Source organism: Anopheles maculipalpis, chromosome 3RL, assembly GCF_943734695.1.
Source record: "Anopheles maculipalpis chromosome 3RL, idAnoMacuDA_375_x, whole genome shotgun sequence".
Classification (NCBI taxonomy): Eukaryota; Metazoa; Arthropoda; class Insecta; order Diptera; family Culicidae; genus Anopheles; species Anopheles maculipalpis.
In genome coordinates this window covers 28,013,887-28,028,468 of record NC_064872.1, presented here as the reverse complement: position 1 = coordinate 28,028,468, position 14,582 = coordinate 28,013,887, and the positions used below count along the sequence as shown (strand labels likewise).

Here is a 14,582-nt window from a genome sequence, read left to right as displayed (position 1 = left end):
CTCCCGCGTTAAGTACCATTCAAGGAACTGCTGCCATGGATGGTAAGCTGCTCGCTTCCCAAGTGGGGTACGGATTGTGATTGCACGGTGATGATGCCACGTAAACGAGATTTACGAGTACGCTTTGAAGATTTTTTTTTTATTGTAGCTGTGCAAAGTTATGGCCAATTTATTAATATTAAGTTTTGTGATTTTCTCTTGCTGGAAAAGTTTTCTTTAATGCAATCTGCAACCCTCCGCTTTAATCTGTACGAGCACCTTCGAGGTCACGGAAGAAACACAATCAACAAAATAAAGGTCACCAAAAAGGAAGACACAAATAAAAATCCAATTTCCTATCGCGGAAGCTCACCGTTTCCCGTTTTCATTACATGCTCGTTCTCGTACGCGTGATGTTTTCCCTTTTCCTTCCTGTTTTCTCTGGCACACTTGTAGGAAATGTAATTTTCCACATAACAGTTCATTTAAGTCCATGAAGTTCCCTTGAGAAGAAGAACACCGAGAAGAAGAGCGAATGAGTCTGCGTGTCTTAGGGAATGGTTTTCCTTTCATTTTGCCAACCGAAAGACACACCGTGTAACCGTGTAACGACTGTGATTGTAGGCTAGTACGTGAATTTTAAAACCGACATATGAAGAGCAAACGGAAGAGAGCTGTGGAAACACAAAACAAAGCGAAAAAATAGGGAACCATTCACGGCATGAAAACAACTAATCGCATTAAATAATTGTGCGGTAGACGGACACTGTGTGCCAGTCAGCTTCCGTGCTTATTGGTCAACGAGTAAAGTCACACAGCCCTGGTACGTGGTGTTTTACAAGACATTCTACCACCAGCACGAACTGGTATCGAACTCAAATCGAACTGAACCAATGGAACCGCCCGAGTATCCCCCTTCTTGAGCCTTTAGCAGTTCACACGGCGCAGCTCATTAATAAAACACATATTTGCCTCACAAAAACAGAATGATGCCAAAATGCCGCTATTTTGGTCCGATATTGAACGGAGGAAAAGCAATCATCGAACCAACATTCGCCGTTCGTTAGCACGTTGGGTTCAATGGGTCCCACTTGGCATGCTGCATCTACTCGCTCGTTTTTATGCTTAGTTAGTAAACGAAAACAAAATGTTACGGCTTTAATACAGATCCAAAGAATGTTTTTTTTATAAATAAATTCAAATTTTAAGCATAAAACCGAGTAAGGCGCGCTTGTCAAGAACAACGCAACAACGAACAAGCTCGAATGCTTGTGTGTATGCTTTTCTCTGTCCCTAAATAAAACCCCCGGACACATATGAAAGCCAATGCTATGATATTTTTCTCATAGACACACCAAAATGATCTACCGTGAAGGAATAAAAAAAAACACAAACAAATTATCCAATACTAGAAAATAATAATTTACGACCGAACAAAAAACGGGAGACCCGTTTTGAGGTTTGAAGCAAATCCATCATCACACACCGACTAGGATCGAGCTAAGCTGAAACCTGTTGCTGGTTAGGAGCATGCAGCAGTAAATACAGAGAATAAAAGGAAAGCATCTTTCTAGGACGGGCGTCCGCCACTTACCAAAAACGAAAAACACACATTTCGATTAAAATAAATAATAGAATTTTAAATTTCAAAAATTTGCGGCGCGTTAAAACATTGTACATGCAAAAGTACAGGAAATGAAAAGAAAAGCGGAAAATGAAACAAACATGTTTTGACGTAGCTAAAATACACTCTTTCTCACACACACACACACACAAATACACACTGTTTAATATAGCAAATATAGTGCAAAATTCGGACGCATCTACTCGGTCAATTTTTTTTTAATGAAGGTCAATCCTGAAAAGGTCAATTTTAATTTTAAAAAAACTAGGAAAAATTCTCAAAAGTAACACACAGGTAAAAAAAATTAATTATTATGTTGTTATAAAATATGGCAATATAATCAATTGGGGGAAAATGCTGTTTTAAGAATCCATTTTCTTTTGCCTTTTAATACACATTTAGGCTTCCAGGTGTTGCAAAGAAAATGGCAGCAACTAAGGCAACACAGAGTTTAATGATAGGAAAGTGCTTAGAGTGATAGGAAAGTTACATTAAAACACTTATTTGTCTTTTTTACATTTTTACAAAAGGTCGACAGAAAAAACGCGCAAGTTTTAATTGTTTTGTAAATAATTTCACACACCTCACTAGAGTAATCGACAATATTCCGATTTCGATTCCGTTGCATACGGCAGGTAATAGTAGTTTGGTTTGAATTTGCTCATTTAACGGTAACGATTGCAGTGGTTAGAGAATAAAGCTTGTGTGCAACAAGTACATCGTTTAGTCTTTTAAAGAACACACCCCCCTCACTAAACACTATCGTTGGGTATAGAATATAGTTTAATTCTGTTGAAATATTTGATAGTAGGGGTTAGAGAAAGAGAGAGAGAGAGAGAGGAAGAGGAAGAGCGAGAGAAAGAAAAGCCCAACTTCACACGCTAGTAGTAGTGAATATAAAAAAAATGTCTCCCAAGAATAGAGATGAATCGCTGCTGATACGCGGGAAAGAATAAGGAGCTCTGATAAGCTAGAATTAGAAATATAATTTTTAAAAAACCTGTATATCATCACACTAGAGTCGTAAAACAACACACAAACACACACATGCTTTCCTTGCATTATCCCGAGTTATAGTTTGGAGCGCGTGATCAGGAGCAAAATAGAGAAAAAGAAACACAAAAAAAGCAACAAAACAGTAAGTAAGATAAATACACATTATGGATACACAAAATAAAATTTTGAATACAACAAAATATGAAAGCTAAAACATACTTTACAACATACTATTTCTACAAGCCGAGTTCGATTAAGCTGAGGTTCCGCCATGTTAAGCCGCTTGTATGGCGAGTTCACACACTCTGTCACTCTGTCGATCAATTTCTCTTTCTCTCTTTCTCGCTCTATCTTTTAAAGACACGTGTTTTCTACTTCCTACTTTTTATCACGCTGTCCGAGCTTTAAAGTTGAAATACACCTGCGATAGGGTGGAAAAAAACAGTAACAGGTTACACGCAAAACAGCATAGAGAAGGAATTAGGGTAGAGCAACAAGAACCACCAAAAAAAAAAAAGCTAAAGCAGAACAACACAATTTCTCAATACAATGCATTAGCGGATGGCAACAGTGCACCGCCGGCCATGAAACCAATAATAGATGATTGCAAAACGATAAATAAATTAATGTTTCGTGCCCCGGTTTATCCACTTCTCCTCCACGCATCCACGATGACCATCGAGGACATCAGCTAAACACAACAATACTCCTCGAAAGCTAACCCGTGTGCAGTAAGAAGTAATTGTGTGCAGCAGGAAAATTATAATAAAAAACCAAATGTGTCGCCGCAACTGCAAGAATGTGTTGCGTTGCAAGAACAAGGCGTAACAAATCAAAATTGTTCTTTTAAAAAAACCGTCGCTATTGGTGAGACGGCGATGGATGTAGAAAGTTTCTTTTCTTGTGTTGATTTCAATTAACTAAAACTTTCTTTTACTAGTTCTTTCTTCCTACCAATTAAATGGAACTTTTTGCCTTCTTTTTTTCTTACTTTTTCTCCCCAGCTATCCATTTTTAAGTTCACTTCACTTTCTTAACTGTCGGTTTATGTAGGGATGGAGTTTAAAAGAAAAAAGCAAACCTAAAACACAACCAACCAATGCCCAAAACACACATACAGAACCAAAATTTCTCAGATAACTGCTATCCTCCTTTAAAAGCAAAAAAAAAACAGAGACGAAAAGTTTTTCTCTTCCAAATTCTGTGCTTGAATGTTTGTTTATCTACTGTCGTTTTCTGTTTCCTTTTTTGTTTTTGATTTTATATTGTGTCACAAAACCGTACATCTATTTTACAGTTTTAGCAGTGTTTGACGTGTCGATGTCGTCTGGAATAGAAACACTTTTAATGGCAAAAAAACAGCAGTAAAATCCTTCTCCTATTCCCACCGTAATTGTGAACTTTCCCTTCTTTGTGCGACTGTTTGGATGTCTATTTTTGTTTTCGTTTTATTATGGGGAATACCATTAATAACCACACACAAACACATCGACAACTTCATAAACACAATACTATTTTGCTGACAGAATAAGAATGACAAGTAATAGAGGAAAGCATTCTCTTCAAAATTGCTTAAAAATAAGGCCTCTTTTCATGAAATTTAAAGAAACAATATCTTGCAAAGCATTTTATTATACTTTTTCTTACTTATCCTGACCTTCATTCGTGGTGTTTCTCTACTAAACTGGAAATGTTGTTTTAATCAAATAATTTCTCTTTTAATTTTGTGTTTCTCTTTGTGGAAGTGATCTTACTTGAAAGAAAAGTCATCTATTTTTATATCTAGGCTGCAATGTTGCCTTTCAAGGTAAAATATGAATCTGTTAATAGCGCTTCTTCTTTTAGCGTACAAAACTAAACAATAAAACATTAAATTAAAATGCATTTTAAAATCAATAAGAAAAATGTACTGTCATCTGGTTAACGTTAGTTAAACACCACGAAATAAAAGAACTTGAATGAAATTTATTATTTATTTTGACACTTTTACCAGCAACAGGGTATCACTTTTATGAGCCGAAAAAAATCTATAAAATCTCCAACACACCGGCAACAAACTGAACCACAATACACAACGCCAAATCACCTATCTATTCCCATTTTATGTGTGTACGTCTTTTTTTTTTTAAATTACGAATTTAAAAATAATTTCCAACGCAAGAAAGCATCAATATTTCAGCAATAATTTAAAAAAGAATTAAACTATCGCAAATGATGCAAAACTTGTGGATGATCCGGGGGAGCGGATTGTAAGTGTTATTTGTGCTAATTAAAAGCTGAAGAATTAGAAGAAATACCAGATTTTGCTCTGAAAATTTTCATCAAATAGCCTTCAACTCGAATGAGCTTTGCACCAACAGTTTCAATTTTACTTTACTTTTACTAAGCTCAAGCGCGCGCGCCCAATTTTTCCAATGTTTTCCCCATCTCCACTTTTATACGCTTAAACGTTTCTTTCTTCTTCTATTTACCACAAATATGCCACCATTTTCTGTGCTATAGAGCAATTCTTTTCTGTGAGAAGAAATTAGCTTTTTTTGTCGCGTTGCATTACGCTCTGCAATTACTTCCGCTAGATAATCTTTCAAATACTACAGGAAAATTCCTTATGACCTGTATACTGGCGATGGTGTGCAATATTTTTCATGCTGAACGTGAAAACCATTATGGGGGTGAATTTTGTGATTGTTTCGTTTAGCTTTCTTTCCTTTTTTGTTTTGAAAACGGCACTAATTCTACTTCCAACAGAAGTTTTTTGACGCCCTTGTCCGACCTGACCCGAGAGAGATGAGATGACACATGGAAACAACTTCTATTTTCACCAAACGGAAGCATCGTGATACGAATGATTGTAATAAAGATTGTTATATAAAACGGAGCTACAAGTTTGCCTTATCTTTGTGTACAAACCTAAAAAAAATCCGAAAATTATGTTATATTACAGAAGTAGGAGCGTTTTATTCAATTGGCATCAATTTATCCAATGATTCTTAATCTTGGATCAAATTCTAAGAACAACATGGACAAAATCCAAACTCCGCATTCTAAGGAAGGAAATAATTTACACATTGATGCTGTTTGAAAAATATAAGACGTTTCGAAAAATTGCTTACGATTTTCTCCCAAAACATTTGCTGCCCCCTTTAATCAATGGTCATGTTGGCAGGGTTGGTGGTATTCAACTGCGACACATCCAGGCTAGCATCCGAAACGTTCATATGATACGAAGAGCCCATCACATCGAGATCGTCCTCATCTTCGTACATTTTTTTCATGCGTTGTTTGTAGCTAAGGAAATGATATTAAATAAATAGAAAATAAATAAATATCCTTCCATACAGTTAGCTACCCGGACGAGGCCCTTCTACTCACATCTGACTGTCGGGATTATTCTCCTGATTGCGACACTTTTCTAACTTTTTCTCCAGAAATCGTACGCGATCTTTGGGTGGTAGTTCGATCGTACGCACCATAGAGCGAACCCTTCTCACGGCTTCAATCAGCACGGGAAGCTTATCTTTCGCTGAACCAAACAACGATTCCGTAACGTAACTATCTAAATTTTCCTGCTCTTTGCTAGCGGCATGCAGGACGGCCGCTAGGGCAATCTGGGATGGTGCATACATGAGTGGTGCATCGGTAAGGAATGTTTTATCTATGAAATCTTCGATGCCCGGTCGCAAACGGTCCGGATTGCTCATATTGCATCGTGTCTGAAAGAAGGGACGATCAAATAAATAAAATCGACCGTTCCTATACGTACAAAGCAACTTACTTTTATGTCTATAAGAAATCCTTCGATTGGCCTCATCGGATTGTGTATCGTTAGGTAGTAATTGAGCTCCTGCATCAGCAGCAACTCGTTCGACAGAATGATATCCATTGCTTTGCTTCGATCTCCCTTTATATTGGCCACAAACTGAGCAATTGACACGTTGAATTCTTCCACCTTGCAAGCCAAATAAACGCATGTTGCCCTATAGTCCGGAATGCAATTAGAAACAATAAAATACTTGTATGGTGTAATTCACCCATCCCACAAACGGTAACTTACAAAATTTCCTTCGGATGATAGTCCATCGACGAGTTGTTTAGATAAAAGCGCTTAAAGTAGTGAAACGCCGTCCCCACGACGTACTTCGGCATCGGAGGCTCGAACCGTTTGCAAAACTCTTTCAACTGTAACTCATACTGCTTCAGCAATAATCGCTCCTCGTCAGCCGAAAGAAAGTGGGCCTGTTTTTGCTCTTCCTGTGATGAAACAAATGCATCCGATAGTTAGCGGCTTCCCGCGCTCACGTCACAAATCTGCTACTCACCGTCATGCCGGCACCATGCTTGGTAATAAATTGCACGTTTTGTTTCACACGTAGCTCGGCCAGTTCCTGTTCTGTTTTGAACGTCCAATATTTTTTCTGCGAGCTTAGGGAATACATTTTTGCACTTGTTTTTGCTTTTCCCGGATAAGTTCGGTTGCTGCTCGCTGATCACAACACCGTTTTTGAGTGAGCAAACGAAACTTGCATGTTTTGTTTACCACACGCTGTCAACGTTTATTGATAAAATATAAGATACAAATATTTTCTTGCAGATTGCTAATATTTTATGTACTTGCTACACGCAGTTTAAACGTAATCCTACGCGGGGCAATAAATTTTAATGATATTTAAAAAACAATCCTGAACTGACATTTGCAAATTTGTATTTCTTGCATTCTTGAATAGAATTTCAGTTAAGAAGCTACACAAAATCATTTATGATTATTTAGATCTCAAATCATGCCTATGAATCGTAGCAGTTTGACGATTTGACACAAATTACGAAGGAAGGAATTAATGAATTCGACAGAACAAGAATTATTCTATCGATGCGGTTACACGCAAAGTGTGGTATTTTCCATCAAAAAAGAATTGAATAGAAATTTTGACAGCGAAATTGCGGAATTATTCCAACCAAAATTACCACTTGCAATAGCCCCATTAAAGTTATGATTGTTATGAACAGTGAAGTGTAAAAATTTATTTTTTTACCAGCTGGAAGCTCTAAATTCAATTCGCTTTTTGCAAAGTTTCCTGAACCGTGTAGTATTGGCTTTTGAAAAAGGTAAACAAAGACCTTCCAACAAATCACACCTCTCTATCGATACGTTGGGAAACCATATGCAAAATGTCAAAAGTGTCAAAGTGTCAACAAAGAAGAAAAATAGTTTATCAAAATCAGTAGGGAAAACTGTAGAAAAAAGATCAGAAAAACAGACGGAAACGCTGGTTTCATCGTTTCGAGCTTTCCCATCTGCTCGGTTCTAACGGGTGTTTCCGTTGATTGTGGCAACAATACAAACGCGTGCCTGTGACCGTATGGTAGTGCTGCTGCTACATTTGCAATGTGCGCCCACCTTGCATTTCCTTGCGAGGGCAGGATAAGGCAGGACTCTTGTCGGTGGTTTTGGGCTGTACAACATTGGTAGGCTAGTTGCAAAAAAAGGAGAAAGCGAACAAAATGCATACATAAAAAGGTGTGTTGGGCCCTGCGGATCGGGAACAATAGTAACACTGAATGGCGTAGAAACATCCGTGCGATAGAAACGCACACTAATGTGAACATCCTCCTCTGCCGTATCTGCTGTCTGGCCTTACCGAAGCAAAACCAGCATCCGTCACAGTTATCGTGCACGTTTCTCGTCCTTGCCGTTGGCCTTACGCACGCATTCGATCATGTCCGGAATGTATGGTCAGAGCCGTGAAGCGGTGCGAGTGAAAGTGAAGGTAATGGCATTAACGCTATTGCGGAAGAAGCATGTCTCATTGTCACAGATTTAATTGATGTGTGTTTTTCTGTTCCACTTTATCCCACAGAAATGCGAGAAGAATGTCCCTTCGGAAACGAGGAAATTTAGCGTAGATCCTCAAATTACCAACCTTGAGGTGCTGTACTCGCTGCTTGCGAAAGCGTTCGATTTAAAGACCGACTTTGGCATCAGCTACAAAGTGATCGAAGCGAACGGACAAGAAAGCTACCTAGTCGTACTGTCCGACTGGGATCTGGAAGCTGCCTTCCTGCGGGCCCATAATCAATCCATCGCTAGCAAGAGTGAACCATGTCTAAACCTTCGCGTCGATATAAAACCCTTCTCGGAAGCTTCGGAATGGGACGGAAATGGTACGGCCACAACCACCAGCATACCGCGCGAATTGGTATCGCTACAGCAATCGATTGGCGCAGGGCAGAAGTATGTGCAGAACAAGCTGCCCGGATTGATTATGAACCAGATGGAGAAAACGTTCTCGATGGTGCAGCGAGCGTTCAATCTGGTCGAGGATCCATTGCTAACACAACCGATAAGGCCTCCATTGGCGGATGCCGAGTTCCGCAAGCTGCAAGATTCGGTTGGACAAATTTTAGCTCCTGAACAGCTGCGCAAAGTGATCTATCTCGGTGGAATCGATCCTAGCTTGAGGCGCGTTGTGTGGAAACACATACTGAACGTTTACCCCGATGGCATGACGGGTCGCGAACGTATGGAATACATGAAAAAGAAATCAGGTATGTGTAATCGTCTTGGTTATTCAGTTGCAAGGTCAAACAAACTACAACACGAATGACGTTTTTTCTTTGCCATTGCCTTTAGTAACCATTCAACCGTGAAAATGGTTTGATTTGCTGTAATGAATAATGCATTTCGAGTTTCAAACATCCGCTGGAAAAAAAATCTGGTTAAATCTGTACACATTGTTTAAGTTCAAGCTTCAACTGTTTAGATATCCACGTGCTTTTGATATTCTTCTTCAGATCTCGACATACTATCACCTCTCTTTGATCATATCTTTAGAGCTAGCAAAAGTTAGAGTTTTAGCTTTTGAAAAGTTTCTAGAAGGACATGTTGTTCAAGCATGCCAAGACTCCCATAAGTCGCAAGTAACATCAAGAACAAATTAATATTTTTTAAGGGATTATGATTTACAACAGCAGGCCACGAAGCATAAAAGAGGAAGCGCAGCACGTGCAATTGATTGAGCACGTGACTGGCGGTTTATTTTTTTCCGTATCAACTGCACGCGCTTCCATAACTATCTATTTTTACTGATTCGTTAAAATATTGTGTGTTTCTATATCGATGTTGGTTAAAGTTGGCTCGCACCGTAATATTTGCGTTTCGTTTTATGACCTGCAGGACCACGCATCGTCAAAACAAGAATAAGAAGATTTTATATTTTTAAAACATTATTTATTAGGTTTATATTTTGAAAATCGCCCTACGTACCAGTTCAACATACCAAAACCAGTTGAACCCAAAAGTGTTTTATGTTGAGGACTGCTTTATAAAAAAATCATTTTCTAAAATTATTATATAAATTTTCTATTGAATGCATACTTCGAACGTCTCAGATATCCAAAGTTAATAGTTTTATGTTCTTCGTCTCGATTCTTTAGCGGAATACTATCGATTGCGTGACGTTTGGCGCAGTACGATGCAGCGAGGGAACATCGTCGGTGAGCTAGCGTACGTGACCAGCATGGTACGGAAGGATGTCCTGCGCACCGATCGGCTACACGCGTTCTATGCCGGCAGCGACGACAACCAGAACATTGCCGCACTGTTCAACGTGCTCACGACGTACGCACTGAATCATCCGGCCGTCAGCTACTGTCAGGGCATGTCGGACATTGCCTCACCGTTGCTGGTAACGATGGGCGATGAGGCACAGGCGTACATCTGCTTCTGTGCCATCATGGCGCGGCTCAGCTGCAACTTTATGCTGGATGGTATAGCGATGACGCTCAAGTTTTCCCACCTATCCGAAGCGCTACAGTACTACGATCCGGATTTTTTCGCCTATCTTAAACATCACCAGGCAGATGATTTGCTATTCTGTTACCGGTGGCTGCTGTTGGAGATGAAGCGTGAATTTGCGTTTGATGATGCGCTGCGGATGTTGGAGGTGCTGTGGAGCTCGTTACCACCGATGGCACCGAAGGGTGAGTTGGCACTGTACGAACGAGAGTATGAGCCTCCGCCACCGGATGAAAGCGCGCATCCGCCACCCAGTCAAAGTCCTTCGGTAATGTTGCGAACACCACGGGAAAATCCTTACACCAAGGTTTGCGCTCTCCGACGGCAGAGTTCGGCCCTGTCGCTCAGCTCGTCCTGTTGCACCTCGACGAATCCACTCGCGAATCAATCGAGCCGGTACGATCGCTATGGTGGAGTCGGTGTTGGTGGTCGGCTGGATGCGTCCCGACGGCTTAATCTTAGCTTGGATGAGAATATAACGCGGGAAAACATTTACTCTACCAAGGTGGGACACGTGCAAAAGGTACACCAGAGCTTGGATGAAGCAAAGATCGCTCTGGTGAAGCAGCGAAAGATCGTGAGAAGCGTTGGTGATGACGATAACATACAGGAAGGGTTCGAAATGACACAAGGTGCAGTCCCGGGTGAGGATGACAATGCAACCGATGTAGAGGACAGTGTGTTCCATTCACCGCAACATCAGCCTGCCACAAAAGGAGGCAGCAGCACCAGCAAAACGAATCCTTTTATTGACGGATCGATGGAAAGTGTTTCCACGCAGGAGCCGGTCGTTGAAGAGTTTAAAACCGAATCTTCAACTCCCGGCACGAACAGCAGCAGTGCGGCCAGCAGTGTACGAAACTCGCCCGTAATAGGACGCAGTCGAAGTCTTTTCTCAACGTCCGCCGCCACGGGGAAAATGATCGCACGACAACTAAGCAATCAAAAGAAACATTTCACTTCTACGGCCGGTGGTAGTTCGAGTGGTGGTGGAACGGGTGGGGTAGGACATTTTCACGACCTCAAAGAAAAGCTTGCCGCAAGTCGGAAAGGCATTTTTGCTTCACTCGACAAATCACAGCATAGTCTGGACGGTGGAAGTACTACGCTGGTAGACGGAACAGTAACGGCACGATCAAACCAACAGGTAGAAAAATCGAAACCAAAATTGGTGAAAAATTTCAATGAGTTCCTTAACTTTGCCGCGATTAACAAGAGCCGCATTAGCGATCGTTTGGTAACGAAAAAGATGCTTTCGAACAATGCAAATAATAGCTGTTCGATCGATTCTACCACCAGCAGCTACACGACGACCACGACCACCGGTGGGATGGGAGTTGGTGAGGTATCGCGGGACGATTCAACGGAAACGATCGAATACAATGAGCTGAAACCGAAACCCGTCATCAAGCTGACAAAATCATCGTTTGATGATTCCGATTCTTCCGCAACAAGTGTAGGTATGGGGATGGATTCGATCGCAACAACCACAGCACTTTCCCGATCGAGCGATAATAGTAGCTTTATTGTGGACGATAGTTCTACTTCCGCTTCGCCAATACACATCCGACGCGAAGAACCGGACCAACCGGTTGCGAATCCTCGTCCAACGGACTTGTTTGTAGTCGGGTCTTCCGCCATAGTTGCGGCCGGAGGAGATGGTAGCAGTCCGGATGATTCGCAAGAATACTTCCCGATGACAACGTCCATGACGCGGGAATTACGACTAGAATTGGAAAATCTCGATCGACACGTGTTCGGGAACGATTTCCACAGCAAGCAGCAACGCTTTTATACGCTCAGCAGTTGTATAGATCTGGAAACGCCTCCCGAAAGTGGTGACTCCGCAATGGCACCGATCGAGCCAGCCGGTACCAATCGTACAACAATCGCCTACAGCAAGCTCGACAATAATGGCAGCAGTTTACCGCGCACACTAGAAGCGATGGAAATTGAATCAATTGATGAAATCTGTGATCGTTCCCCGGGCGAACAAGCAGGAACCGAGGAGACCCGAAAGGAAGACACCGTAGTACGGTACCGGGAGAAACCGGGTCGACGGCGCACGGGAGGAGGAGCAACCGGGAGCATTGTGAGCGAAAATCGAGACAGCAAACGTATCAGCACGTCCAGTGCCAACGTTAGCAGCGATGTGTTTGTGTGGGAAAACCCACTACACCAGGAGTGTGGGGATGACGATGGCGAACAGGTAAGTCCGGTATCGGGTGGTATGGTAACGGGCGAGGTGACGCAGATACAGCAGCGTACGGCAACGACACCGGACGAACATCCGGAGCTAGAGTACGATGGGGAAATTATAGAGGAAACGACACTGGGCAAGAAATCCGTCACACCGATACGGTTGGTTCGAAAAAATGGCGACCGTTCGGTGCCGGGTTCGGCACGGAATTCGATGATTTTGCCCGATTCTTCCGACTCGTCGGATGATTCCCCGCTATCGAGATCACCCGCAGCGGTAAAGTTTAAATTTCATCCCAACAATCCTTTCTTCGATGCTGCTTCGAATGCGATCGATAACCGACCGACGGCTCTGTTGCATATGGCCCACGATGATGCCGGTGAGGGGGAACTGTTAGAACAGGGTACGGAAGCTTCCGGTGTTTCACCGGTAAATGTACAGGCCACAGAAAGTGTTGCTGCGGGGTCGTCTCAACCGGAAGTATTAGCTTCTCCAACAATCATCTCTTCACTTCCGCTCGAACCAGGTGCGCTTGATGTGAACTTTGGTGAGTCTGGACCAACTGGAATCGGCTCAGTTCCACTGCCCCCCACAAGCACCATTCCTAGTATGAAAGTGGCGGGAGTTCTACCACCACCGCAAGAGTTCGGTGGCGGCAATCCGTTCCTTATGTTTCTTTGCCTAACAATACTGCTGCAGCATCGTGACTACATCATGAAAACGGGGATGGACTACAACGAGATGGCAATGCATTTCGATAAGATGGTACGCAAGCACAATGTAACACGCGTACTAAACCAGGCTCGCCAGATGTATGCTGAATATCGGCGGATGTACCAGCAGCAGCTGATGGCGAGCGGTGGTGGGGGCAAGAGTAGTTTGCCAGGTTCTGTATCGATGATGGCAAACAGCTACCACGGGAGCATGAGTCTCGGTAGTGGTGTTTCCGGATCAGATTTGCTCGCCCGAAAAGCGTCGGCACCGGAAGTTAGCTCGGCACGTCGAAATACTGGCGGTGATTTGACGCTCGTGACGTAGTTTGTTTTGGGGGATAAGATATACACAGTGATCGCCAGTAATATAAGACCATTTTTATGTGCGCTATTTGAAAAAGCTGATTTCGATACTTTTACTAGGTGTAATTCAACCAAAATGTCGGTAGAACGATCATCAGCAATTGAACTTAGCATCAGCATGGTTTTGTCCAAAAGTTAAAGTCAGTTTTTTTTTTACCTAAAGAAGTCGATTCGCACGCGTAACTAATCCTTGAGTCCCAGTACAGTTCTATAAAAAAAAATTTCTTTTAATTTTCAAATTGATGTATAGTTTTATTTTATGGTATTATGTGTTATAGCCATATTTTCATGAGAGCCGGAAACAAAGACTAATAATTGATTTGACTAATAATTGAAAGACTAATAATTGATTCATCCAATAACAGGATCGTGTTTCCAAAATGTTCAATTCGATTTTACGATACAAAAACTAAGCAGATTCGTTGAAAATTGGCTTCAAAATCTTATTTTTACATGATGGGCAATGGCTGGTGGTCTTATTTTCGGCGGTCACTGTATATGAATATATCTTTTGTGTTCCTTTTTTTACGTACATTCATATACCTCTTTAAGTTTTAAGACTTTTTTCAAGACTATTTGCAGTGAGATTTCAGTTTACTCTAGAGTAAGTAGTATTAGGCTCCAAGTTGGTTCGATACGAACACACAGCATCAGCGATTTCAGTTGATCCTCCGTCTCCCAACGAGGGCAGTCGACAGAATGCAGGGAAACAGGGCATTTATAGCCAATTTTATTTTTTACAAATGTAATCCTTTCGTCTTAAAGAAAAAAAAACAAAACAAAACGCCAAATGATTTTCCTCCCTTCTCAAGACTTTTTGAATATTATTTTTTCCATTTTTTTAAGTTGAGCAATGGTAGGAGAAATGAATACGTGATATTTTAATTAGAAGATATACGCCTGATAAACATGATG

The 14,582-nt window shown here is 41.4% G+C and overlaps 3 protein-coding genes across 4 annotated transcripts in view; 2 read left to right on the top strand and 1 right to left on the bottom strand.

The window, feature by feature from the left end:
* The window catches only part of LOC126565015 (cyclin-H), a 203,019-nt gene extending 195,956 nt beyond the window's left edge, over positions 1–7,063 (bottom strand). Inside the window, exons 1-5 of one of the 2 annotated variants that reach the window (XM_050222153.1) lie at positions 6,919–7,063; positions 6,654–6,850; positions 6,375–6,576; positions 5,972–6,312; positions 5,713–5,887 (exon numbers count right to left, since the gene is read on the bottom strand). In XM_050222153.1, coding sequence (XP_050078110.1) covers positions 5,743–5,887; positions 5,972–6,312; positions 6,375–6,576; positions 6,654–6,850; positions 6,919–7,035 — 1,002 coding nt within the window. In that variant the 5' untranslated portion in view covers positions 7,036–7,063 and the 3' untranslated portion in view covers positions 5,713–5,742. Of the gene's footprint in view, positions 1–5,705; positions 5,888–5,971; positions 6,313–6,374; positions 6,577–6,653; positions 6,851–6,918 lie in introns of those variants that run through there. The other variant, XM_050222152.1, reaches the window with a different exon arrangement.
* LOC126565809 (DNA ligase 1) overlaps positions 1–14,582 on the top strand; it is a 390,847-nt gene that overhangs the window by 340,298 nt on the left and 35,967 nt on the right. The gene's annotated exons all lie outside the window — the stretch shown is intronic.
* Positions 8,228–13,629, top strand: LOC126563836 (uncharacterized). The gene is made up of 3 exons (XM_050220607.1): positions 8,228–8,364; positions 8,455–9,142; positions 10,031–13,629. Exons 1-3 carry the CDS (start codon positions 8,314–8,316, stop codon positions 13,627–13,629), a joined length of 4,338 nt encoding a protein of 1,445 aa, XP_050076564.1. The 5' UTR covers positions 8,228–8,313.

Coding starts and splice junctions, on each gene's coding strand:
- LOC126563836 (XM_050220607.1), top strand. CDS start 8,314: ATGTCCGGAATGTATGGTCAGAGCCGTGAAGCGGTGCGAGTGAAAGTG. Junction 8,365..8,454: donor CGGTGCGAGTGAAAGTGAAG/GTAATGGCATTA, acceptor TTTATCCCACAG/AAATGCGAGAAGAATGTCCC. Junction 9,143..10,030: donor ATACATGAAAAAGAAATCAG/GTATGTGTAATC, acceptor TCGATTCTTTAG/CGGAATACTATCGATTGCGT.